General features: G+C 41.6%; 2 protein-coding genes across 5 annotated transcripts in view; both read right to left on the minus strand.

Annotated features, from left to right (window-relative positions):
- ZNF502 (zinc finger protein 502) overlaps nt 1–27,672 on the minus strand; it is a 35,758-nt gene that overhangs the window by 2,010 nt on the left and 6,076 nt on the right. For 2 of the 4 annotated variants that reach the window (XM_036870738.1, XM_036870739.1), the window contains one exon: nt 23,589–26,906. In XM_036870738.1, the coding sequence (XP_036726633.1) occupies nt 25,342–26,906 (1,565 nt within the window). In that variant the 3' untranslated portion in view covers nt 23,589–25,341. Of the gene's footprint in view, nt 1–14,012; nt 14,241–23,588; nt 26,907–27,583; nt 27,650–27,672 lie in introns of those variants that run through there. The other 2 variants (XM_036870740.1, XR_005022008.1) reach the window with 2 other exon arrangements.
- ZNF501 (zinc finger protein 501) lies at nt 12,830–13,976 on the minus strand. Its single transcript, XM_036870742.1, has one exon. It carries the CDS (start codon nt 13,932–13,934, stop codon nt 13,077–13,079), a length of 858 nt encoding a protein of 285 aa, XP_036726637.1. The 5' UTR covers nt 13,935–13,976; the 3' UTR covers nt 12,830–13,076.

Here is a 27,672-nt window from a genome sequence, read left to right on the forward strand (position 1 = left end):
GTCTTACCTCTGTATCCTCAGTACCCAGAACAGTACGTAACATATTAAGAGCAAAATAAATATAGTTGGAATAAATGAGTGTTTAATTTTTTTTTTTTTTAACAGGCCAGTGGTTCTCAAAGTGTGGATCCTGGACAAGCAGCATCAGCACCCCTGGAAACCTAAGGATGCAAATTTGCAGGCCTTGCCCGAGAATCAGAAATTTTGGGTGTAGGGCCCAGCATTCTCGGTAACAAGTCTGCCAGGTGGTGCTGATGCTCACTCAAATTTGAGAAATACTCATAAAGCCTATTATAAGGGAGATAAAACAAAAAATTTAAACAACATGAAAGACTGGTTAAAAGATCTTAAATCTTGAAACTTATCATATTGATGAAGTCTTTACTGTAGGTGATATTTCTAACAATGTAAAGTGTTTAAGTGTTACCAGCCAGGAAGCATATCTCGTGATGAAAGCCCAAGACCAAGGTAGGGTGGCAGGTGACATCTGCTGAGCAGCCTTAAGAAAATTGCTTCACCTCTGTAAACTACTTTCTAAGAACAGTGGGTCCTGTTAACTGCCGAGAAGGGTGAATGAGTTTGGGGCCAGAGAAGAGAGGCTAGTCCTTTTTCCTCACGAACTATCCCCTTGCTTCTCAGGAATGGACCATATGAGCAGTGCTAGACAAATAGGCCAGTAATGTGATCCCAGGGCTGAGGCAGGAATAGTAAAAGGACAAGCCTGGAACATCTTGTGCCCAAAAGTAAGGCGGTCCTCAAAGAATAACGGGGGCATGTCAAAAGGATACACGTGGAGGAGAAGGGATAGGTCTTCCTTGCAGTAGAATCCCAATTAATAAATGTAGGAGGAATGATGGAAATAGAAAAAAAAAAAAATCACCATTTGGGGGACTTCCCTGGTGGTGCAGTGGTTAAGAATCTGCCTGCCAATTCAGGGGACACGGGTTCGAGCCCTGGTCAAGGAGATCCCACATGCCGCGGAGCAACTAAGCCAGTGTGCCACAACTACTGAGCCTGTGCTCTAGAGCCTATGAGCCACAACTACTGAGCCCGCGTGCCACAACTACTGAAGCCTGCACGCCTACAGCCCATGCTCTGCAACAAGAGAAGGCACTGGAATGAGAAGCCCATGCACAGGAACAAAGACCCAGTGCAGCCAAAAATAAAAATAAATAAAATAAATAAATTTTTTTAAAAAAGAAAAAAAATCACCATTGGAAAATTCCACAGTAATAAGTTGCAGTGGTCTGAATGGCAGCCTCCTAAGAGATAGGTCCTAATCCCTGGAACCTGTGAATGTTACCTTATGTGGTAAAGTTTTTGCAGGTGTGATTAAGGCTCTCAAAGAGAGAATCCTGGATAATCTGGGGAGGCTCTAAAAGCCATCACACATTTCCTTGTAAGAGAAAGGCAGACAGAGATTAGACACAGACGAGACAATGTGAAGAGAGGCAGAGAATGCTCACAGCCACCAGAAGCTGGAAGAAACAAAAGATTCTCCCCAAAAGTCTTCAGAGGGAGTGCAGACCTGCCAACACCCTGACTTCAGCCTAATGAAACTGATTTCAAACTTCTGACTTTTAGAACTCTGAGAGCATACATTTCTGTTCTTTTAAGCCACCAAGTTTGTGATAGTTTGTTACAGAGGCCATAGTAAACAAATACCTAAGTGGTGTTGGAAAGATTCATCAAAAGATGTCAAAATTAGTGGCCAGAAATATGCTGAAAAATCACTATTTGCATAGTCTCAAAGTATATCTCCACCAGAGATTACAAAAGGAAAACTAGTCATTTACAGTGGAAAACCAGGCAGATGCCACCTTATCTAAATGATCAAAGTAACATTACCAGTAATAAGTCATACTGACATCATGACCTCCTTACATGATGCATTGAGAAGGGCACGTCACTTCCCAAAGGCTGAGAAGATCCCCTAGGGCCTTCCTGATGCCCTTTTCAAGGATAGGGCTCAAGTGCAGTACTAAAGAGGCCCAAATCCTAGAAGCTGACAATGGCACAGGAATGTCAATACAGGCTCCAGGGCTTCTCTGTCAGTGTCAGTGCAAAGATGCCCATTTATACTTTCTTCTGAAGAAGTCCTTTATTCTGAGATTATAGGTTTCTTATCTCTGGTTTTTATTTTATGAAATAATGGTTATAACAAATAGCAGGTTAATCTAATGTGCTTACTCGTCAAAATAAAAGGTCATCAAATCTATATCAGGGTCCAAAAAATATTTTGAAGTTTATTGCCTAGGAAAGCCAAACATCAAGGCCAGCACTGTCTGATAGAATATTCCACAATATGATTCACTTTGTTATACAGCAGAAACTACCACAACAATGTAAAGCAATTATACTCCAATAAGGATGTTAAAAAGAAAGAATATTCCGCAATAATGGAAATGTTTTACAGCTTTGCTGCCCCTAGCCACACGTGGTCATTGAGCACTGGAAATGTGGCTAGAGTGAGTGAGAAACTGAACTTTTCCTTCTGTTAATTTTAACTAGCTTAAATAGCCACATGTAGGAAATTCCCTGGCGGTCCAGTGGTTAGGACTCAGTGCTTTCACTGCTGAGGGCCCAGGTTCAATCCCTGGTCAGGGAACTAAGATCCCACAAGCCACGCGGTGCAGCCAAAAGAAACAAAGAGAACAAAATAGCCACATGTAATTAGTGGCCACTCCATTGGACAGTGCAGTTTTAGGTATTATTGGAGTAAATGGGATTTTTTCTTTCATTCATTAGGAGTCCTGCAACTCCTGAGGAAGTCTCTGCCACTTTGTAAGGGTCAAAGGTATTTTTACATTTGACACAAAACAGTGCAAAATGCAATCATATCTGACTGCATGGCTCAAGATAACCAAGGCAATGCAGTCAAATCAGGAAGCAAGACACATATCTTCTGAGTTTTCAAGCTCCCACTTCTGTGGCCCTTTCCCCAGTCCTGGGCCCTGTCTCTCCAGAGGTTCTTGCTTTCTGAGCCTCACACTGTTATGGAAACAGTTTTGACTGACATCTACTCTCACCAACCTACTGCTTCTCCCAAGTTATGCATGAAGTCTTTCAGACAGGAGAAAGGCTAGACAGAAGGCGTCTGTCCAGGCCTGAGGTTAGGAATCCTCCATTGCCGCACAATCATTCTAGGCTAATGGCAGCCCCAAGTTTAATGTGATTTAGGCATATGTGGTCCTAGAAGCTGGGACAGAAGGGACCATTGAGTTATCATCATTGATTTGAACGTTTCCTTAGAGACTGGCAACAGCTAGCACAGTCCTGGTCCCAGGAGCTGCTGGGGGAGAGCTGACCAAGTTCCTCAGCTGCAGGATGGGACCCCAAACTTTGTATTCGTGTACCTGTTTCCCCAGATTCTCCCAAGTCTAGCCATAACTTCTCTTGCTCCTCATCCCATCACAGCCTCCATTCTCTCCAAAGTCTGGATCCTCTGAATCTGCAGTGTGGGGTCCTAGAACACAAACCGTCTGTCCTGCCTTGACACTCGCAGTCCTTCCCAGCCTTCTCCTCCCTACACCAATCCAGCTGTGCACCACTACACTTTTCCCCTCCTACCCTGGGCCCCTGAGGAGATGGTAGCACAGAGTCAGTTTTCCTATCGCCCTTGCCTCTCCCTGAGCCAACAAGTCAAGCTGGGTCTCTGGTGCAACTGCGGCAGTATTGTCTACCTCCCAGAGAAGATTCTCTGTAAACTTGTAGGCAATCGAAGCTGGACACCCAATTAAAGATGGGGAAACATCCTGAACAGATACCTCACCAAAGAAATATACAAATGGCAAATACGCATAGAAAAGATGCCCCACCTCCTATGTCATCAGGGAAACACAAATAAAAACAACAATAAGCTACCACTACACACGTATTAAAATGGCTAAAGCGGAGCAACTAAGCCCGTGTGCCACAACTACTGAAGGCCGTGCTCTGCAACAAGAGAAGCCTGCGCACTGCAACAAAGAGTAGCCCCTGCTCACCACAACTAGAGAAAGCCCGCGCGCAAAAACGAAGACCCAATGCAGCCATAAATAAATAAATAAATAAATAAATTTATTAAAAAATAAAAAAATAAAATAAAACAAAATAAAATGGCTAAAATCCAGAGCACTGACAACAGCAAATGTTAACAAGAATGTGGAGCAACAGGAACTCTCATTCATTACTGGTGGGAGTGCAAAATGGTCACCAGTTTGGAAGACGGTTTGGCACTTTCTTAAAAAACTAAACGTGATCCAGCAACTGCGCCCCTTGGTGTGTACCCAAAGAACTTGTAAACTTAGGTCCACACAAAAACCTGAACACAGATGTTTATTGCAGCTATATCCATAATTGCCAAAGTCTGGAAACAACCGAGGTATCCCTCAGTAGATGAATGGATAAATCAACTGCGGTACAACAAGACAATGGAATGTTATTTAGCGCTAAAAAGAAACGAGCTATCGGGCTTCCCTGGTGGCGAAGTGGTTAAGAATCCGCCTGCCAATGCAGAGGACACGGGTTCAAGCCCTGGTCAGGGAAGATCCCACATGCCGCGGAGCGGCTGAGCCCGTGTGCCACAACTACCGAGCCTGCGCTCTAGAGCCCGCAAGCCACAACTACCAAGCCTGTGAGCCACAACTACTGAAGCCTGTGCACCTGGAGCCCGTGCTCCGCGAAGAAAGAAGCCGCCGCAATGAAAGCCCGTGTGCAGCAACGAAAACCCAACGTAGCCATAAATTAATTAATTAAAAATATTAAAAAAAAAGAAATGAGCTATCAAGCCATGAAAAGACATGGAGAAAATTAAATGCATATTACTAAGTGAAAAAAACCAACTCAAAAAGCCTGCATAGGGAAGCCCTGGTGGCACAGTGGATAAGAATCTGCCTGCCAATGCAGGGGACATGGGTTTGATCCCTGGTCCGGGAAGACCCCACATGCCGTGGAGCAACTAAGCCCATGCGCCACAACTACTGAGCCTGTGCTCTAGAGCCCGTAAGCCACAACTACTGAAGCCCACACGCCTAGAGCCCATGCTCCACAACAAGAGAAGCCACTGCAATGAGAAGCCCACACGCCGCAACGAAGAGTAGCCCCGGCTCACCACAACTAGAGAAAGCCTGTGTGCAGCAACGAAGACCCAACACAGCCAAAAAATAAAGAAATAAAATAAAAATTAAAAAAAAGGCTGCATACTGTACAATTCCAACTACATGACATTCTGGAAAAGGCAAAACTATGGAGACAATAAAAAGATAAGTAGTTGTCAGGGGTTGGGAAGAGGTGGGGATGAATAGGTGGAGCACAGAGGATTTTTAGGGCAGTGAAACTATTCTGCATGATACTGTAATGGTGGATACATGTCATTATACATTTATCCAAACCCATAGGATGCATGACTCTTAAGAGAACCCTAATGTGTTGGAGAAAAGGGAACCCTCCTACACTTTTGGTGGGAATGTAAATTAGTGCAGCCACGATGGAGAACAGCATGGCGGTTTCTCAAAAAACTAAAAATAGAGTTGCCATGTGATCCAGCAATCCCATTCCAGAGAAAACTATAATTCAAAAAGATACATGCACCCCTGTGTTCACAGAAAAACTGTTTATAATAGCCAAGACATGGAAACAACCTAAATGTCCAATGACAGATGAATGAATAAAGATGATGTGGTATTTAACACAGATGTAGAGAACAAACATATGGACACCAAGTGGGGAAAGTGGCGGGAGGAGGTGGTGTTGGTGGGATGAACTGGGAGATTGGGATTGACATATATACACTAATATGTATAAAACACTAATAAGAACCTGCTGTATAAAAAATAAATAAATAAAATAAAATATTAAAAAAAGATGTGGTATTTACACACAGTGGAATATTACTCAGCCATTAAAAAAGAAATAACGCCATTTGCAGCTAACGGATGGACCTAGAGATTATCACAGTAAGTGAAGTAAGTTAGAAAGAGAAAGACAAATACCATATGATATCACTTATACGTGATATCTAAAATATGACACAAATGAACTTATCTATGAAACAGAAACACTCATAGACGTAGAGAACAGACTTGTGGTTGCCAGGGGGGTGTGCAGGGGAAGGATGGATTGGGAGTTTGGGACTAGCAGATGCAAACTATTATATATAGAATGCATAAATGACAAGGTCCTACTGTATAGCACAGGGAACTATATTCAATATCCTGTGATAAGCCATAATGGAAAAGAATATGAATATATATATATATATATATATATATATATACACACACACACACATATATATATACATACATATCTGAATTACCTTGCTGTACACCAGAAACTAACACAACATTGTAAATCAACTATACTTCAATTAAAAAAAAAAAAAGAGTTAACCCTAACTTGAACTATGAATTTTCAGTTCATAGTGTGTAGGTTCATGGACTGTAACAAATGTATCACCCTGGTGCAGGACACTGATAATGGGGAGACTGCACATATGTGGGAACTCCATGTACTTTCCATTCAATCTTGCTGTGAACCTAAAACTGCTTTTTTAAAAAAAAATTTATTTATTTTTGCCTGCAGTTGGATCTCTGTTGCTGTGTGCGGGCTTTCTCTAGTTGCGGCGAGCAGGGGCTACTCTTCGTGTGGTGCACGGGCTTCTCGTTGCGGTGGCTTTTCTTGTTGCGGAGCACGGGCTCTAGGCGCACGGGCTTCAGTAGTCGTGGTGCGTGGGCTCAGTAGTTGTGGCTCGTAGGCTCTAGAGCGCAGGCTCAGTAGTTGTGGCGCACGGGCTTTGTTGTTCTGTGGCATGTGGGATCTTCCCAGACCAGGGCTCGAACCCGCATCCCCTACATTGGCAGGTGGATTCTTAACCACTGCGCCACCAGGGAAGTCCCCTAAAACTATTCTTTTTTTTTTTTTTTTTTTTTTTTATTTAAAAATTTTAACGCCTTTATTGCAGCTAGCAAAAGACAAGGAACAATCTAAGAATTTGTATGTAATTTATAACTTCAACTAGAAACAAATTCTTAAATACTTACAGTAATTGCACAGAAGAAAGGTGGGGAAAAGTATTTACATGATTATTTGAGTTACACTTACAGCAATCCCTGCACAAAACTTTTAAGATTTCCACAAGTCATATAAGGAAACTTATAAAAAGCTCAGAGTAATTATTTTAGGAATGCCCTAATTGGGGTTAAATTATTAATAAGACAGATAGTAAGCTTCAAAAACCAACCTAAAAACAAGTTTGCCACCTCGAACGCATGAAACGTCACTAAATGGAAAACGAATCTGGATGACTTCAAAATAACTGAACCTCTGCTAGTTATAATGTTGGAATCTTTCACTTGGGAATACAATAAATACAATCACAGCTAAGAGGAAAAGACGTGTTTTTATTAGTATGAGGTATCTTTCTCTGACGTTTATAAACCCTAGGAATAAATGACAGTTCCTTTCCAAATAAAAATTGAACAACAAAAAAATCTTGGAAATTAAAACTTTTAATTATTTTTTTTCTGCCAGATGATGAATTCAGGCTGTGCTAGTAAAATTATAAAGTTGGCTTTTAAAGATATATTTTTTAAACTTTCACTTTTTGTTTTGTAAAATCATTGTCTATATTTAACCACTACATTTCTCATTATAAACTCCCACTTAGCGTATATTTAGTAGAGTTGCCAATACGGATGTGACAAACTCATTATCCCACAATTCAAACATCTAGTTTCCACTCTTCTGCATTACATTTTTTAAAAGGTAGAAGTCTACTCTAGATTAGAATTTCAAATATTTCTTGAGAAAACCATTTATACTAAAATCTGTCCACTGATTCTTCCCCAAAAGTATGGTTTTGAAAAGAGATTGTTTGAACTTTTCATCCTTAGCTTTCATTACACTTATGTTTACATTAGACAAGACATACAATTTACATTGATAAGCATAACACTACTGCAAAAACAAATCATATCATCATTGAATTTTAGGGTGGAAGAGATCTCAGAGAGCATCTGACCTAACCCTTCCTTCCCAAAGCCTCACCCCCCATTTTACAGATGTGGAAACTGAGGCCCAGAGAAGTTGCACTTTTGGTTCATGAGTTTTGCTTTTCAAGACTAAAAATGCTCTGGCTAGTCTAATTCCTTCTATTTCTTCTCATGAAGAAAAAATACCCTGTGCTAGTATTCAGAATGCTTTACATTTCAATATATTGATCACACACATAAGATCAATGAGGCTTAAATCACAGAATAATTATATAATTAAAACTGGTTTAAATAAATACGTATCTATAAATTTTTCAATATAGTGAAATCCTTAGTTATCTTTTAGATTTATCACAAATTTCTAAGAGATAAACAACTTACAAATTTTCAGACATTAGCCACATTTAAATATGTGTTTTCTTAATGTCTTAATTGTTCCAACAATCAATATTTTCGTCATTATAGTGATGTTTCATGAACATATCTGTATACGCAACAAACTATCTTACTTAATTTTATGAAGCTCTGTTGATAAAGGTCTAAAGTCACAATACAATTTAAGTAAAGTACAGATTATTCATAAGGGATTTGACAGGTGACAACAAAACATATGTCTTTAGTTTAACACAGATGGAAGACTGCAAATAAGAAGTCAATAACAGCAGCAAAATCTGCATAACTGAGAAATCATGATACTACAGAGAGCGTCAGGTCACAGAGCTAATATTAAACAAACAAACATGTGATTGGAACACTACACGAATGTCGTGTGCTAACATCTGGAATTAAGATCTACTGCAGTGGAGAAAATGAGGTGCCCCTGAAAGTAAAGGTGAGCATTAAATCTCTGCACTTCGTTGCTGTTGTTTTACACGGAGAAATGTAATTCTTATCTCACTAAAAATTCTCATTTGTATTAGTAATTGCAAGACAATGAGTAAGTTGAGTCAAAACTCTTTGTAAACTTGTATTTTATTATTAAAGAAGATAAAATTAACCTGCAATGTTTCTATTAAATATTTCATGAGCATATGAGCTGACACTGAGATTTCTTTTTTTTTTAATGTGACACTGTTCGTGTCAAAATTTTACTGAAATGTTTTTACTGAAAGCACTAAATGTAATTTATGCTATATTGTAAGGAACGAATTTTCACGGTTTGCGATTTAAAATCTTTGACCAGATAACTGCGAAACCAGGATATTTATGTTGTCAGTTAAAATACATCTTTTCCCAAATGATATATCTATAAATTCTTTCAGAATTAGGATGGCAGAACACATATGAAAAAGAGAAAAAGAAAATTCAACAAAGCTTGTCAAAAGAGAAAACTTGAGAAAAAATGACAAGCTAATATTTCACACTTTAGAGACTTTTTAAACTGTGTTTTATGGATTAGTCTCTGGACCCTGTGCCAATAAAGCTGCACCACCAAGACTCATCACCATAAAAGATGTTCAGCTTGAGAAGTAGAATCCTCAAGAGGGAACCGAGAGAATGAAGCAGGCAGAGAGAGACAGAGAACTAGAGACATCAAATCCATGTGGAATCATTCCCCAAAGAATACAAACGATGGGCAATACAATTATGAACGTAAGTGTTCAATCCAAAAATAAAGATGCAACCTTGACGTGGCTCTGGGCTCCGAGGTTGTAGATCTCGGTCGGCTTCACTTCATTGATGATCTTTACGAGGCAGGTACTGTCGGTGAGGTCACCATAGTGCAGTTTCATGTTTCCTTCAATATGAGCCTGGGGGTTCTTATACAGATGTTCAATTCGACCAGTATTGAATGAACTGGATCGCCGTACAATTCCATGGACCTCGTAGCCCTTCTCCAGCAGGAACTCGGCCAAGTAGGAGCCGTCCTGGCCCGTGATGCCCGTGATGAGCGCCACCTTCCTGGGCTTGCCCGTCTCGCCGTCCCCGGAGCCGCGGGCGCTGGGGCAGCCCGCCGCTGCCTGGGCCATGTCCGCGCGCGCTGAAGAGAGGCGCCGACCGACGGGGGTGTGCCGCGCGAGCCTCCTCGCCAGCTGCAAGGACCAGCCCCCTAAAACTATTCTTTAAAAGTCTATTTTAGAAGAAGGAGGGAAACACCTTTCCTTGTTTATAATCATCTATCTCTGGAAGGAAAACAAGAAACTGATAATATTTTTTATCTGGGGTGGCTGGCAAGAAGGCTTTTCACTGTTTAACTTTTGTGCTTTTAGAATTTTAAACCATAAGCTTCTATTGTCTAGTCAAAAAAAATAATGAAATTTTAAAAATAAAATTAAAGATCATACCTTCTGAAAATCCTAAGGCAATAATTTAAAATGATGAAAAAGCTTTATATACAAACATGTTTCACTGCTGAGTTAATAATTTTACTAGCTAACATGAGCAGATACCATGTGTCAGGCATTGCACTAAGTGGACTAGCTGATTTATAAGAAAAAAATGGCATTAATTTAAACAACAAACAGAAGGGAAACAAGTCAATAAATTACGAGCAGGTCAATAAAATGTTAGGCAACCATTAAAACGAGGTTTATAGAAAGTCTGTAATAGTATGGCTAAATCCTTATGTTAAATCAAATAGCAAGATGTAACATAATAATCATAGTTACTTTTTTTTTTTTTTTGGCCACATAGCTGTGGGATCCTAGTTCCCTGAACAGGGATTGAACCTGGGCCCACTGCAGTGGAAGCGCGGAGACCTAAACACTGGCCCTCTAGGGAATTCCCCATAGTTACTTTTTTTTTTTTTTAATGGAAGAAAGAAAAGCTAAGCAGAGAAGAAAGGCTAGAATAAATATACTAAAGTAAGTACTTTAGTATATGTACTTGGTGAAAGTATGTAATTTTAATTTTTTCCACTCTTATTTTATAAATGTATTTCAATGAGCACACATTAAGTTGAAAAAAATACCTCCCCCCCGTTTTTCACAATTTTAGCATCTCACACAATGGAAAGGTTCAGTGATGGAAAATTACCTGTGAGTTTGGTACTATAAAAACCAGGATCTAGACTGAGATTCAACTCTGACATTAGCTGTTTGACTTTGGGAAGTCAAGTTCCTCTTTCTTTATCCCTGACTCTGGAAATGTGGAAACTATCTCCTACTTTTCTTACAAGGGTACCTTTTAGTGTTAGATGTGCTTGTTTACCTTAAGTAGCTTATTAGCATTGCATGAAGCACCATTAAAAGTATCCTTTAGGGCTTCTCTGGTGGCGCAGTGGTTAAGAATCCGCCTGCCAATGCAGGGGACACAGGTCCAAGCCCTGGTCCGGGAAGATCCCACATGCCGCGTAGCAACTAACTAAGCCAGTGCACCACAACTACTGAGCCTGCGCTCTAGAGCCCGTGAGCCACAACTACTGACCCTGCATGCTGCAACTACTGAAGCCCGAGCGCCTAGAGCCCGTGCTCCACAATAAGAAGCCACTGCAATGAGAAGTCCGCACACTGCAATGAAGAGCAGCCCCCGCTCTCCACAACTAGAGAAAGCTCGCGTGCAGCAACAAAGACCCAATGCAGCCAAAAAAAAAGAAAAAAAAAAGAATCCACCTGCCAATGCAGGGGACACGGGTTCAAGCCCTGTTCTGGGAAGATCCCACATGCTGTGGAGCAACTAAGCCCGTGCACCACAACTACTGAGCCTGCGCTCTAGAGCCCGTGAGCCACAACTACTGAGCCCATGTGCCACAACTACGGAAGCCCACGAGCCTAGAGCCCGTGCTCTGCAACAAAAGAAGCCACCATAATGAGAAGCCCACGCACTGTCACAAAGACCCAACACAGCCAAAAATAAATAAATTTTTTAAAAAAGTATCCTTTTGATTTCTTTGCTTCTTTTGAGCTCTAAGAAGCCATTCTTTGTTGTAAGTGAGGCATCCCCACCCACTTATCCCCAAGACGCTATTCTCATGTTGGCCCCACCTACTGCCGCCTAAGAACCCAACATCTCCTACCCTCCACTTCCCTTAAGAGGCTCCCCTTTAGTGTTGTGCTCCTAGATTTCAAAACAAGTAAAGCCACGTCCTCATCAACAGGCTTATATTCTCTATCTTATGCCCCCTCTCTATTCTCCTGTGTCTTCTCCTCATCCCACTCCACCTCAAAACACACACAAAAGTCCTGAACACGAGTTTTTACTCAGTTAGTGTTAGTGAGGCTTCCCTTTTCATGGAAACGAGAAGTCCAGAGCTTGAAGTGAAACTAGATCCAACAATGGAAGGTATCAAAATCTACATAAAACTCTTCAGAGTACCCAAAATGTCCACTCAAATCCCAATCATTTCTTTTTTCTCTGATTAAATCTGAATTTTTTCAAGGAGAAACTGGTCTTAAATGTGTTCTCCTATTTAAATCTATATGTTATAGTTTAAATAGCCTTCTGTAGATTAAGAATGAAATCACAGGGCTTCCCTGGTGGCGCAGTGGTTGAGAATCTGCCTGCTAATGCAGGGGACACGGGTTCGAGCCCTGGTCTGGGAAGATCCCACATGCCGCGGAGCAACTAGGCCCGTGAGCCACAACTACTGAGCCTGCGCGTCTGGAGCCTGTGCTCTGCAACAAGAGAGGCCGCGATAGTGAGAGGCCCGCGCACCGCGATGAAGAGTGGCCCCGCTTGCCGCAACTAGAGAAAGCCCTAACACAGAAACGAAGACCCAACACAGCCAAAAATAAAAAAAAAAAAAAAAAAAAGAATGAAATCACAGCCCAATTACAAGAATATTCTTAAGAAAAAATACATTATGAGAAACAAAAAGTTGACCTTTGTTTTCAATAACCAGATTTATAAACTTTTGCAACATCTATCACTCAAAACCAATTACTGGCAGTTAGTTATTATATACCACTCATTTTATTCTCAAGACAACTCTAGTAAGTATCCTCAGTATTCTTTGGGGATGATGGGAAAAACTGAGGCTCAGAGCGGTAAGGTCAGACACCCATTAGGTGGCAGAGAAGCCATCAAATTTAAGACTATGTAGTTCTGAGTCTATTTTCTAATTTTTAGGACACATTGCCTTGTGCTCAACATACAAAACATTCATCCCAGGCGAAGATCTGAGTCCTAATCTCCTAAGAATTTAGAAAAAAAAAAGAAGTGTTTTCATATTGATACAAGTCTTTCCACCCTAGTTATATCCCGAGTTTTATCCCCAGCATGAAGCCTCTGATGTCGAGCAAGCGCTGAGCTGTGCCTGAAGGATTTCCCACAGTTAGCACATTCATAAGCTTTCTCTCCAGTGTGAATTCTGTAATGTTCACTAAGGTGTGCTTGCTTGCGGAAGGTTTTTTCACACTCACTACACTTAAAAAGTTTCTCTCCAGTGTGAGTTCTCTCATGTTCAACAAGGGAAGAGTTCTGAGTGAAGGCTTTACCACATCTGGTACATGTGTAGGGCTTCTCTCCTGAGTGGATTCTCTGATGCTGCCTGAGGCATGCACTCTGATTAAAGGCTTTCCCACAGTCATTACACTTATAAGGTCTATCTCCAGAATGACTTCTCTGATGACGAGTAAGGCATATGCTCTGACTGAAGGCTTTGCCACACTCACTGCATTTATAGGGCTTCTCTCCAGTATGAATTCTCAGGTGTTTAACAAGGGATGGACTCTGACAAAAGGCTTTGCCACATTCATCGCATTTATAGGGTTTCTCCCCAGTATGAATTCTCAGATGCTGGACAAGGACTGCTTTTGTTTGAAAGGCTTTCTCACATTCATCACATTTATAAGGTTTCTCTCCCGTATGAATCCTCAGATGTTGAGTAAGATTTGACTGTTTACGGAAACAAGTTCCACATTCAGTACATACATAGGGTTTCTCTCCCGTGTGAATCTTCTGATGCTGGGTAAGAGATGATCTCTGAGTAAAAATCTTTCCACATTCACTACACTTAGAAGGTTTCTTCTGTCTTTTAAGTCTCTGATGTTTCACTTGCAGTGAAATCTGGCTGGAACTCATGCTTTTTGTAACACGATGAAGGGGCACCTAATAGGTTCCAGTTTAAAAGAAACTGTCTCTCAGATTCAGAATACTTACAAGGTACTTTCTCAAAGATGATTATCCTTAGAGTAACACTGTTCTCCTGTGAAAGGTCTGTGTGCAAATGGTGTCCTCCCAGTCATTCCTGCAGGATTTCCCCTTCTAGTCCTTATTCAGCATGCATCTTCACCTTCTCCTAATGTGAACCCCTGATGACCAGGCTCTCTGACCCTCCATGTCTCTTCAAGTCATTTAACACTGTGCCATCAGGCTTGGTTTTCTTGCCTGAAAAAAAAAATTCACAAAGGAAAATGTCCTCCGTGCAGAAGAGAGGACCTGCATTGTGAAGTCCTGATTTTTATCCTCTTCTCAATAATAGAGAAAGAAGATCACAATGACCTGGGGAAAACATTAGAATAGGTGACTGGGAGAAAGAGATTAAGTAGTGACAGGTTTTGGTAAATATATAAACTCCCCTATTGTGATTGATTCTGAAACGCTCAAATACTAAAAACTGACCCAGGTAATTTAGGATCATCCAGAGTGATAAATAGTAGGAGAATGTGAAAGGGATAAGTATATTAATCTTGGGTAAGTTAAGTGTTGGGGAAAATTACCACTCACCTACAGTTTCTAGTCCTCAAAAATGGGTGAAAAGTAACTATATTTCCTTAGGTTGCCTATAATCAGTACGTTGGCAGACCAGTGATAATTGAAGAGTTCCTCTTTCAAGATTTCAAAGGTGATCCAGGCTGTAACTTTTGCTAGGTCCATCTCACCTAGCCTTCCCTATTCACTCACCTTGATAGGTGTCTCTTTGGACCTCTCTTTCTCTCCAAAACATTCAGCCCCTAGGTACAACTGGGAAGGATCAAGGTTTGAAAACTAGAGTTCTGCTTAATGAAAGAAAATAAGATATCACTGTCTTGTTTACATAAAAATAAGACAGAGGTGGTCCTTAGGGAAGAAGCCCCCATAGGACAGTAACTTCACTATAGCATCATGATCCAGGATCTGGCCCTCACCCTTGAAGCCAAAAAATGTTTCAAAATCTGATGTGTACTAATCAAATTCACAAGGAGAATGATGTAGAAAACAGAAAGTCACTTCACTAGTTTACAATGAAAATTTTATATGCTTAATGTCCAGTTGGTTAACATATTCTCTCCAGTATAGAAAAACTGTATGGGAACCAAACTGTTGTCATCAGGACACTCCTTAGGAAGCACAGAACTGGAGAAAGAGTGGACTACTTAGACAATCTTAACGGCATCAAACTTTGAATCTGATGCCCTCAATAAAGGTGCACAGAATCAGAGAATGGATATTCAGGAACCACACATCAGAGCAACCTCTTCTCTGGATGGTCTGGAGACACAAACACATTCTTATTCCCTGAGGCCTCCTTCTATTTTAGTTTTCTAATTATACAAGTTACACATGGATATATCCTCACCTTAAAATATTTAGATAATATGAAAGTATACAGGATAAGACAGTTAATTTTTATAACCATCACCACCCCACTCTACCCAAACGAAACCACCCCCTTCCCAGAGATAATTTGGAGTATATTCCTTCAGTCTTTTTTCTCCATATTTTTAACACACATATAGCATTTGATTCTTTTTACATAAATAAAATCGTTGTACAGATGCTGCTATGCAATTTGATTTTTTTTCACCAAGGAATGTGTCTTTGAGATCATTTCATGTTGGTACATACAGATCTACTGGGGCTGAGAGTCAACTGGTACACACTGGGGTATCTGCACAAATGGTTTACAGTTGGAATCTCCAAAATACACAAACAGCTCATGCAGTTCTATGTCAAAAGAAACAAACAACCCAATCAAAAAACGGGCAGAAGATCTAAATAGACATTTCTCCAAAGAAGGAATACAGACGGCCAAAAAGAACATGAAAAGATGCTCAACATCACTAATTATCAGAGAAATGCAAATCAAAACTACAATGAGATATAACGTCACACAGGTCAGAATGGTCATCATCAAAAAGTCTGCAAACAATAAATGCTGGAGAGAGTGTGGAGAAAAGGGAACCGTCCTACACTGTTGGTGGGAATGTAAATTGGTAAAACCACTATGGAGAACAGTATGGAGGTTCCTTAAAAAACTAAAAATAGAACTACTATATGATCCAGCAATCCCACTCCTGAGCATATATCCGGAGAAAACTATAATTTGAAAAGATACATGCACCCCAGTGTTCATTGTAGCACTATTTACAATAGCCAAGAAGCAACCTAAGTGTCCATCAACAGAGGAATGGATAAAGAAGATATGGTACATATATATAATGGAATATTACTCAGCCATAAAAGAGGACAAAATAATGCCATTTGCAGCAACATGAATGGACCTAGAGATGATCATACTAAGTGAAGTCAGACAGAGAAAGACAAATATCTTATAATATCACTCATATGTGGATATAATTTTTTAAAATGATACAAATGAACTTATTTAAAAAACAGAAACAGACTTACAGATATCGAAAACAAACTTATGGTTACTGAAGGGGTAACATGGGGAGGAGGGATAAATCAGGATGTTGGGATTTACATACACACACTACTATATATATATAAGATAGATAACCAACAAGGACCAACTGTATAACACAGGGAACTCTACTCAATATTCTGTGATAACCTGTATGAGAAAAGAATCTGAAAAAGAATGAATACATGTATATGTATAATTGAATCACTTTGCTGTACACCTGAAACTAACACAACATTGTAAATCAACTATAATCCAATAAAAATTTTTTTAAAATGGTTTACAGTCAAGAGACTGATTTGATTGGGCAGTCTTGTACCACACTGGTTGTTAATATATTGACTATTTTGTGTAAATCTATCTTCATCTGCTGTATAAACTTCCAGTATGGACATATATATACAAAAAATAAACTCTAAGTGGTTTAAATAGCTAAACATAAAACCAAAACTCTAACTACACCTTTATTTCCTTTATTTTTATTGTCCAAAATAAAAAAGGTTTTCTTTTCTTAATCATACAAGGGGGGAAAAAAAAAAAGCTCATTCTGTAAAATAGTCAGTTAGTCCAAAAATGAAATTACTTGAAATCCTACCACCCAAAAGAAATAGTTGGTATTTTGATGAATTTTCTTCTAGGATCTCTCAGTGCACATATGGGCACATATGTGTACATGTATTATGTGTACATATTAGACTAGACTGAATTCTGCAGGACATAAATAGTCTATTATATCTATTCAAAAAGTTCCCATTACCTAAAAATCCAGTTCACCCAGTACTATTCTTACTTAGTTTAACAGATACCCAGGCTCCACACTGCCTTCTGATGGCCAGTAACAATGGCAGTTGTGATTACTTAAGCTCTTGTTCCAAACGAGGCCAGAAGCCCATTGCATACCCTCTGAGGAAACACTTAATCACCTTTGCAATGGGTCTTCCAATAATTTACTATCAGTTTCTGACCGCTACACCATTAGAGCATCATACTTAGCAGTTCAGCAAGTGGTTTCAGGGTGTTCCACCAGATGACTGAAGTTTAAGTTCACGTGATAAGTAATTACTGAGACTTCCCTGGTGCGCAGTGGTTAAGAATCCGCCTGCCAATGCAGAGGACACGGAGTCGAGCCCTGGTCCAGGAAGATCCCACATGCCACAACTAAGCCCGTGTGCCACTTCTGAGCCTGCGCTCTAGAGCCCACGAGCCACAACTACTGAGCCCCCATGCCACAACTACTGAAGCCCACATGCCTAGAGCCGGTGCTCTGCAACAAGAGAAGTCACTGCAACTAGAGGCCCACGTGCAGCAACGAAGACCCAACGCAGACAAAAATAAATAAATAAATAAATTTATATTTAAAAAAATTACTGCACACTCTGATCTATCCTATAACCAATTACTCCGTAGTCTTCTTTCACAATAAGCCACTCTAAATCTGATTTGAGTAAGATGGTCCCATTTCTGGGTGGTTCTGTGTTTTCAGTCTGTAGGGTCTAGGTATAGTGGTCACTGCTGGGTCCCGCCTTAGGTCTGCCTACTGAGCAGCCCCATCCTGGGCTCTCTAGTTAGATTTCACTTACCCAGAGACAAGCTGTTAGGAATACAAGTGACTATGATTTGTCTCCTGGGGACTCTTCTCATGAGGAAGAGCAGGAATTGAGGTGCAGAGGGAGGAGAAAAAGCACCCATAAATTGTCAGCCTACTTCCTTCATACTCTGGATTCAAGGGAATCCAGGAATAGCCCATCCCTAACCAAATGACTATTTTAAGTCTGAATGAATCTCCTTGTTCTCGTAGGCATGTATCACCAATGACAAAAAGTCAGTGAGATGTGACAATGCACAAAGAAAGAGGGCAGGTGCTCTTAAGGACCAAGCATCCTGCGGTAAAAATTCCTCCATCAGAGATAAGTCTGGAGCCCAAAGGCACCTCCCCCGCCCAAACCTAATGGAGAAGTCACTGACTTCAGAAATCAAAGACTATGGGGCTACAGTAGAAGGCAGTGAGACAAGCAGTGGACTCAGTCAAGAGGTCTGGGTTCTAGTCTCTGCTCTGCCCCTAACTTGCTTAATGACCTGAAGCAAGTCACTCAATTTCAACTGTGACTTCTTTTTTAAATCTGTGAAATGAAAAACTAGATGATATCTAAAGCTTCCTCTAGTACCAACATTTTGCGATTCTTTGACTCTAAAAACAGATGGAAAAGAGCAAGAACCTCAAATCAAGCCCTTCCAGTCCCTCTTTGATTGAAGCTGGTTATTCATTTCTGTGAAAAGTACTAACTGAGCAGCGACTATGTGTCCAGCAGTGCGACGCCCTCTTGTTAAGAATAGGCTGAGTCAATAGCAGGGCAACACCCCAGCGCTTAGTCTTGCAAAATCAGAGGCCTATGAATTTCAGGCAAATAAGACTGCCTCCGTGTGAAGCAAAAACTCCAACAAAAGACAGGGGGTGTCGGTTGGAAGATGTTAAGAACCCCTCCTAAAAGGAAAGGTTTTAAGAACCCCTCTGAATACAAAGGAAAGACCACCATATCAAAAGGCAGTGACCCGGTTTCCAGTCTAATCCATCCCAATCCACTAGCACCTCTTGACACTGAACAACTAATTATCTTCAAACTTCTAATTAGATTAAGTTACTCTTCTAAACAATTTTAGTATTCAGGTCAAGTATGAACCACCACATTTCTTCCTTGAGGAAAAGTTTTCTTCACGTTTCCAAGGCACTTCCTCAACATTCTGGGAAAATTTCACACGTCTCTACTATAGCTCCTTCCACTCTGTGTTTAATACTCTGATTACATCCCGTTTTCCTCTACCAAACTTGAAAACAAATATAGCATGGGCTCGGGGCTAGTGGTCTCTGGGTTTGAATCCCTGTTCCACCATTTATTAACTAAGTGATATTGGGTAAGTTACTCTACCTTTCTGTACTCCATTTTTAACAAATGTTAAATGGAGCTGATAATAACTACTTCACAGGGTGATGATGCATAAATGAGTTAACACATGGAACGTATTTAGAAGAATACTGACTGATAAGCATTCAATAAATAGTACCTGCTGTTAAATTATTATTGATGTCTTCGTACACCACCTATCCTGTTGCTATTAGAGAGGAATATAAACTTAATGAAAGGAAAGAGATAACTTGCACATATACTTATTCAACCCGTACAACTCTGTGAAGTGGCAAAGCGAGGAACAGTAGTCGCTTCTGGAACACAGAAAACGGAACTTATGGGTTCGCTGGCTCAAGTACATGCAAATGCAACCCCGGCCTCCCGACTCCCAGACCAGGGCTCTGGAACAGCCTTCGCCCCTCCCTCTTCAGGGGAGCCGGCCCCGGTCCGCGGGCCTCCGCTCCAAAGGGCCCTGCTCGGCCGGAAGGAAGAGGCGCTGCGGCCGGCTGGGTTCTTTCTGGAACCAGCCGCAGCCGGGTACGGCCGACTCCGCTCACCACACGCTCCCCGCGGCGCCGCCGGTCACACCTCTCCACCCTCTGTCGTCTGCGCGCTCCTGGGCCGCCCGCGCAGCTCTTCCTGGGCGCTTTGGGCCGCCATGACGTCACCAGTCTGCGCCACGCCAGCAACCGCAGCTGTCTCCTCCCTAGGAGGGCAGGGGGCTTCCTCCCCGGCTCAGAAACAGTGGCAAATCCATCAGTATACCTCTTCCCAGAATAAGGAGGCTGACCGCAAGTGAGACTGGGGGACGCCACAGGGAGCTCTTACTACAGGTTAATTCACCCAGCAATTCGACCACACTGATCTTCCTAAAAACTCTTTTCCAGGTCACGGTCCTTTGGAGGTCTTCTAAAGGTTTTCCCAAAGCTTATAGAACACTCTTATACACATTCTCACCTGCCAGATAATTGGCTTCCTCAGAGGAACCGCAAACACCCTTCTGGATCTTTGTTCAACAATCAGCCAAAAGACAAGAGCTCAGATTCTCAGTGTGTGAACTTGGGCCTTACTTTACCCCTCTGTGCGCATTCCTTAATGATACCAAATTTCATAGGGTTGTGAGGATTAAATGAGGCTAATTCGTGTAAATTACCAAGAATTTCTGGTACTTGAAAAATGCTCAATAAATGTTTGTCCTATGATGTTCCCCAAATCCCAGCTCCAGTCCCCCATTGACTGAATTGGCTTCCAGGACATTTCAAGCCTTCCAGGTAGCACCCCTGCCCCCTTTTTGGGAAATTTTAGATCCTGCTGATCCTCATTAAGGAATATTTGTGCATAAGGGCTCATCCTGACAAAGGTACCCCAGGGATGAAGGCATGGGCAATACGGCACCTGACCTACTTCCAGGCATTCCCACTGATCTGCAAGCTCAGGAAAATAGGGCTGTCTGCTTACCATCATATCCCTAGTGTGAGAAGGCTCTCAGTAAACAATTAATAAATGAATGAGATGCAGCAGTTACCTGCTCAAATTTCCAGATGGACTGTTTTCCCAAACTGGAATCCATTTAGGATGCTGAAAACAGGAGTGGAGATGCCAGACTGAAACCATCACTAACCATTTTCAGCTACAAGGGGACCCTTTGTAGAACTGTTAGCTGACGTGCCAGGGAACAATGTTGGGCTTGCCTTTCTTTTTCCCCAATGTCACAGTCTCAGCACTTCTTTTGAATCAGATGGCAGGTTCTTCCTCCATAGCCCTAACATCCCACATGCCACAGAGCCTAGGCCTACTCATTTCCCCCCTAACTTTTAGGCTTCAAAGAATCCTAAATCAGCAGGCTCTGCTGGGTGGAAACTAACCCTGGAGTGGGGTACCCTAGGCAGAGCAGGTTACTAGAAACAGGAATCTGGGGCTTAACTGCAACTTGGGTTGAGATTTTTCAATGAGAGGTGGAAAATGGATTGGAGGAATGGACACCAAAAATATTCCACAAAACTAAAATGATCCTAGCCCTGCTCTAGACAGCAGCTGCAAGAGAGTGAAACTAGAGCTACCTGGGGTCAAGACTAGACTTCTGCATTATGTGGAAAGAAAGATGGGGTCAAAATGTAAAATCAACTTATTTCTCACCCTCACTTACATGCAGTAAGGTCTTATTCTGCGGGCCAAAAAGCTTCTTGATCTAAAGTGAGCTTCTTCCTTTCTCAGGAGTAGAGCCTACTAGACACAAGTAAAGAGGTGTCATGGAGCAGAGTTACAACCAATAAAGAGAAATCTGAGGAGAAAGCAAGGACACTGGAGTTTCAGTTTTACCTGAGACTAGGTGTGTGACCTTGGGCAAGTCCAACCATCTTTCTGTTTTCCCTTCTGTCGTTTTGAGGATCTAATGTGGCCTCATCCCGTGTCCTTCTGAAGTCACAAATTACATTTTGGCACACTGAACATAAGCAACACATTCTAATTCTTTATCATTCCAGAGCCCAAGGAAAGCCATAAGCTTCCATGTTGCGGTTTCCAGCTCAACTGCTCTCCTGCCAGGCCAGCATCACTGCTCAGTTCCTGTCTCTCTTATTTCATGGATATTCCAGTTGACATAGCTGTGCTTCTACAGCTGCATGGATTTTCCTCTTCCTGTTGACCCTGACATCAGTATATCTGAAAGCACTTTGTTAAACTATGATGGGACATTTAAATGCCTAACTTGTAACAAAACCAAAAAATTCTTTGCTACATATTACTTTTTCTTATGAGATCCTCTCTGTAGGATCTCATAAGAAAAAGTATCAGAGTGGACCATACACTCTGCACCTTGGAGGAAGGTGCAGAATTCTTGCTTCTGGCAAACGCTTCATGACATATTTATGTATTCACCTTTCTGCTCAGGTATACTCATGTATACCTCCTTTCTGCTGGTAACTGTGGACCTAAGTCACGACCTGCAGGTGGGCATGGAGAAATGTCTGACTTGATTTTAGTTGAGCTCAACAAATATTTATTGACTACCTACGAAATGCCAGAGACTGAGGATACAAAGATGAATAAATTTCACTGGCTCCTGCCCTGATGGAGCTGACAGTTCAGTGGATAGAGAAAGATTTGTAAACTAGCCATTACAACCTAACATGATACATGAAATGATGATGTTACAAAACACAGAAATAATACAAAAATATGTGAGGTCAGAGACAGCTTTGAAGAGATGTTGCCTGAGCACATTCGTAAGTGACAAATGGGAGCCTCCCAGGCAAGCAGGAGCAAGGAAGGCAAATAGGCCATAGAAACAGTATGTGCAAAGCTGCCAAAGTAGAGTCCAGAGATGATGAGTCGTCACAGTAACTTGCACTATGGAACAGAACATGCAAGGAATGTCCTCCGAGAATGGCAAAGGAGGCCTGGGCCAGATGAGGAGCCTCAGATGCCCGTTGAGGCTAGCACTTTATTCAGAGAGAGAACAACAGAGCTGCCACAGTTGTGTCTTGCAAAGACCACCCAGAAGAAATGTGAAAGATGGCCTAGTGGGGCAAGAAACTGCAAGACTGGTTGGGAAAACATAAAAATAGCCTAGGAAATAAACCAGGGAGCTGGAATAAAGCAGCAGCAGTGGAGATGGCTTCCAGACTTAGGAGATAATGTCAACAGGATATAGTGGTTGATTGGATATGACGAGGGAAAGCTGAGGAAGAGGACAATTCCTAGACTTGGGGCCAAGCTGGAGTGGCTAGGTATATGGTGGGCCAGCAACTGAGAGAAAATCAGGAGCAAATATTTGCAAGGGTGAGAATATAGGATGAGAGTAAAGATGATATGTTCCTTTCCTTCCTGCTTCCCCAGGAAGTAAAAATGGTACCGGACTCTCTTAACCTGAGGATTAAAAGCTCCATTTAATCCATTTTCTCCATTCCATTTTAGAAAATCTTTCTAACAGCAACTTAGGCATCTTTCACCCCTAAGGTTTTCCCATTTCTTCCTCAAGAAAATTCTCCCTTTCCTCTCTAATCTCCACTCGAGACTCCAAAGATGGTAGCATATAAATATTACTCTAAATATCAGGAAGTTCCTAAAGTTTTTGGTGGGCAAAGTTTGACTAAAATATATTAATTCAACAAATAAATATTTATTGAACATTTACTACATGCTAGCAATGAGTTTAGTGGTTTTTTTTCATTTAGAAAAAAATACATTGGCATTTGCTTTCAGTAGACTATATTTTTTTTCCATGAGCATATAATATAAAGTTTTCATAGGGTTATTTTTGCCCATAAGATATTAATTTACTCAATTATGAATTGTCCTATGGCAGGTTTGAGAACATAATCTTTATAGCTGGAGAGGGAAAAGTATGTTATTTCTGCCACATTCCCATTATTGGTAATTAATTGCTCAAACCAATGCTTGTAAGACACTTGCTCTGGAAAAAAAAAATCGATGCTGAGTTCCAAATAACCATTCCAGAATTAACTTACTTTAGTTTTTTAATAGTCATATTTTTAAAACTATATAAGCTTCAGAGCATAGAAACTATTTCAAATACTAGTCAAAGGCTATCCTCACTTAATCTTCCAGAGCTGAATCTCTGGGTAGCAGTTAAGAACATGAAAGAGAATGGGGAAATAAAGGGGAAACATACCCTTCCTTTCTCTCAAAAGAATAAAATACCATCACAGTCATGGCAAACCGTGTTATCTCAATTTTCAGGGATTTGAAAAAGAGGTAATTCTCTCTAGAATTCTTTCCAAATTCATCCCACGAGAGGTGTTTCCCTAGATACTCCTAATCCACAGGGAATGATAAATATCCTGGAATAAGAGGCCCAATAAAAACAGAAATATCTGAGATCTAATGAATCCATGGTTAGAGCCACCAATGCCATGATTACACAAAACCTAGCCATCCCCACTACGGTGACCATTTCATCACTAATGCTTTCTCCTCTCTAAAGGCTAACAAACCAAGTTCCACTTTGTTAATCCTAGTGGGCCCCTCTCCCCTGGTCCCTGTGCACTAGTGCCCCAGCCAAACTTACAAGAGACAGGTGTACAGCCTAGTCTAGGACAGGGATATGTGGGTAGCTTGCTCAGTCACAGGCAGGCTTCCTGCTCTGAGGCTTCTTAGCACTAGCAGCCTAGCACAAACCATTTTCTTTCTGGGTAAGATAATATTCCTCTGGGAAAGAGGTTAGGTCTTCCTCTCTGTGACCCTCTGAGCAGATCTGACTTCCTTCCCACAAACTGACATCATTCAAGAGAAGTCTCTCTTGATCTCTTATTTCCTTCTTAGCCCCAAGTCACCCTCCAGCTTGAAAGGATCAGGAAGCTCTCCCTCACCCTGATAAAAGCCTTCTTCTCCAACTTTTCTGTAGCAATCAGCCCAGCTCTTGCCACATATCCCCTTATTTGCTGAATAGATGAATGACTAAGGATTCTGTTTTCACTTGTTTCTATCTCCCCTTCACGGGAACACTTCCACAGATGGGCAGCCTCCCCACGGTGGCATGGTCAGAGCGGCCTCAGGCATCTGCAGGCTACTCAGCACTACCTCAGAGCTGCTGCCACTTTCACACCGACAATCAATTTGGAAAAGCACCTCAGCCTATGACCAGTGAACACAGGTGACAAGTTGGGAAGGTGAAGCAGGGGTGTAATAAGGGAAACACAGTGCTAACTTAAATGGCACCTCCAGGTATGAGAATGCCATGGAGACAAAGGAATGGCAAAGAAAGAGCAAGGATTTCTCTGAAAAGTAGAAACTTCTTTCCTACCCTGTATTCTCAGATGCCCACCTGGAGTAGGCCCTGCATTCTCCAAGCTCCCACCTCCATTTCTCAAAATACCCTCCTGAGTGCAGTATCCAAGGCTCCTTTATCCTCCCCTCTAGGAACTCTTCCTGTCCCTCTTCCCCAGCCAGATTCCTAGTCACTGTCTCTAGAGAAACTGTCATAACCTGAATGCCAGGTTTATTCACCACTGTGAAGTTTCTGATGTCTGAAAAGGACTGAACTATGTCTGAAGAATTTTCCACATTCAATGCACTCATAAGGCTTCTCACCAGTGTGAATCCTGTAATGTTCACTAAGGTGTGCATACTTGCGGAAGGTTTTCTCACACTCACTACACTTATAGAGCTTCTCACCAGTGTGAGTTCTATGATGTTCAGTAAGAGACGTGTTGTGAGCAAAGGCTTTCCCACATTCCTGACATTTATAGGGCTTCTCTCCAGTATGAATTCTCATATGCTGAGTGAGGCAGGTATTCTGGTTAAAGCCCTTCCCACATTCATTGCATTTATAGGGTTTTTCTCCGGTGTGGCTTCTCTGATGCCGAATAAGGCAAATGCTCTGAATGAAAGCTTTACCACACTCACTGCATTTGTAGGGTTTTTCCCCTGTATGAATTCTCTGATGTTTAGTGAGTGGGGTGCTCTGAGCAAAAGCTTTGCCACATTCCTTACACTTATAGGGTTTTTCTCCAGTATGAATTCGCTGGTGCTTAATAAGGGATGGGCTCTGACAAAACGCTTTCCCACATTCCTTACATTTATAGGGTTTCTCTCCAGTATGAATTCTCTGATGCTGAGAGAGGTTTGCCTTTGTATGGAAAGTCTTCCCACATTCATCACATTTATAGGGTTTTTCTCCAGTGTGAATTCTCTGATGTTGTGTAAGATTTGAGTGTTTGCGAAAAGAAGAGCCACATTCATTGCATAAATAAGGTTTCTCGCCAGTGTGAATTCTCTGATGATGAATGAGGTGTGTGTTCTGACTGAACGCCTTCCCACATCTATTACATTTATAAGGTTTCTCTCCAGTGTGAATTCTCTGGTGTTCAGTGAGATGTGAATGATTGCGGAAGGAATTCCCACAGTCATTACATTTATATGGTTTCTCTCCAGTGTGGATTCTCTGATGCTGAGTAAGAAATGATCGACATCGAAATGTTTTCCCACACTGCTCACATCCATATGGTTTCACCCCGGTGTGAATTCTTTGATGTCGAACAAGGAATGAGCTACGACTAAAAGTTTTCCCACATTCCTCACATGTGTAGGGTCTCGTATGAGTTCTTTGATGCTGGGTAAAGGATGAGCTCTGATTAAAAGTTTTTCCACATTCACTACATTTCCAAGATTTTTTCTGTGTAGAGAAGATCGGACAATTACTTTGGTCTGAAATCTCATTGGTGTATATGCTACTTGTCTCCCACTGATGTAGGCTCTCTTCTGTAGAAACCCTGAGATGTGTAACAAGGCTTGAGGTCAAAAGCACGCTTCTCTCAAAATTATATTCTTGTCTAATCATTTCTGGAGGTGCTTCCTTGTGGATGAAAGTTATTCCCCCAAAACCTTCTTGGACAAGGCATGGTCCAGGAACCTCTCTGGGAGGGTTTTCCTTCATGCTCTCACATACATATTTTTCTGCAAATGTAGAATCCTGGTATTCATCCTCTTGGGATCTCTTTGATGCTATCCCTGGCAAATCAATTTCAGAGCCATCCTGCTCTGGAGCAGGCTTGTTCACCCAACCTGAAAAAAACCACCACAGTGAGTATCTCTTGTGCAAGGCAGAGTGCAAGCCCCTGGACTTATAGGGACCTAACTTTGACAGGTCTCAGTAATGGCCTATGAGTAATGGCCAATAAGAGCAAGTGGGGGTAGGACTTCCCCGGTGGCGCAGTGGTTAAGAATCTGCCTGCCAATGCAGGGGACACGGGCTCAAGCCCTGGTCCGGGAAGATCCCACATGCCGCATAGCAACTAAGCCCGTGTGCCACAACTACTGAGCCTGCAAGCCACAACTACTGAGCCCCTGTGCCACAACTACTGAAGCCCGCACGCTTAGAGCCCATGCACTGCAACGGAGAGTAGCCCCCGCTCGCTGCAACTAGAGAAAGCCTGCGTGCAACAAAGACCCAACTCAGCCACACACACAAAAAAGAGCAAGTGGGGCAAGTAATTCAGAGTTACAACTAACTGGTGGAAAAGATCTGCATCAGGGTAAGGTGATCACCATTAATGAAAAATGAGTAGCTGCAGACACCAAGGAAGTGACAGAATCAGAGACCAGGGAGATAAAGAGGAAAAAACAAACAATAACAGATTAAGATTAGGGCAAGACAAGAAACATGGATGGTTTGTATTCAAAGAGTGGAGAGTGAGAGAATGTAAAAGTGCAAAATAGTGGAAATGAGATCAAATGAGTACCAGGGAAAAGCTGGCCTCAAGAGATGCTCCCTCAATAGATGCTCACTCACATTCACCCCAGCATTCCTAAAAGAGAGGGTAATTTGCTC

This window comes from Balaenoptera musculus, chromosome 11, assembly GCF_009873245.2.
Source record: "Balaenoptera musculus isolate JJ_BM4_2016_0621 chromosome 11, mBalMus1.pri.v3, whole genome shotgun sequence".
Classification (NCBI taxonomy): Eukaryota; Metazoa; Chordata; class Mammalia; order Artiodactyla; family Balaenopteridae; genus Balaenoptera; species Balaenoptera musculus.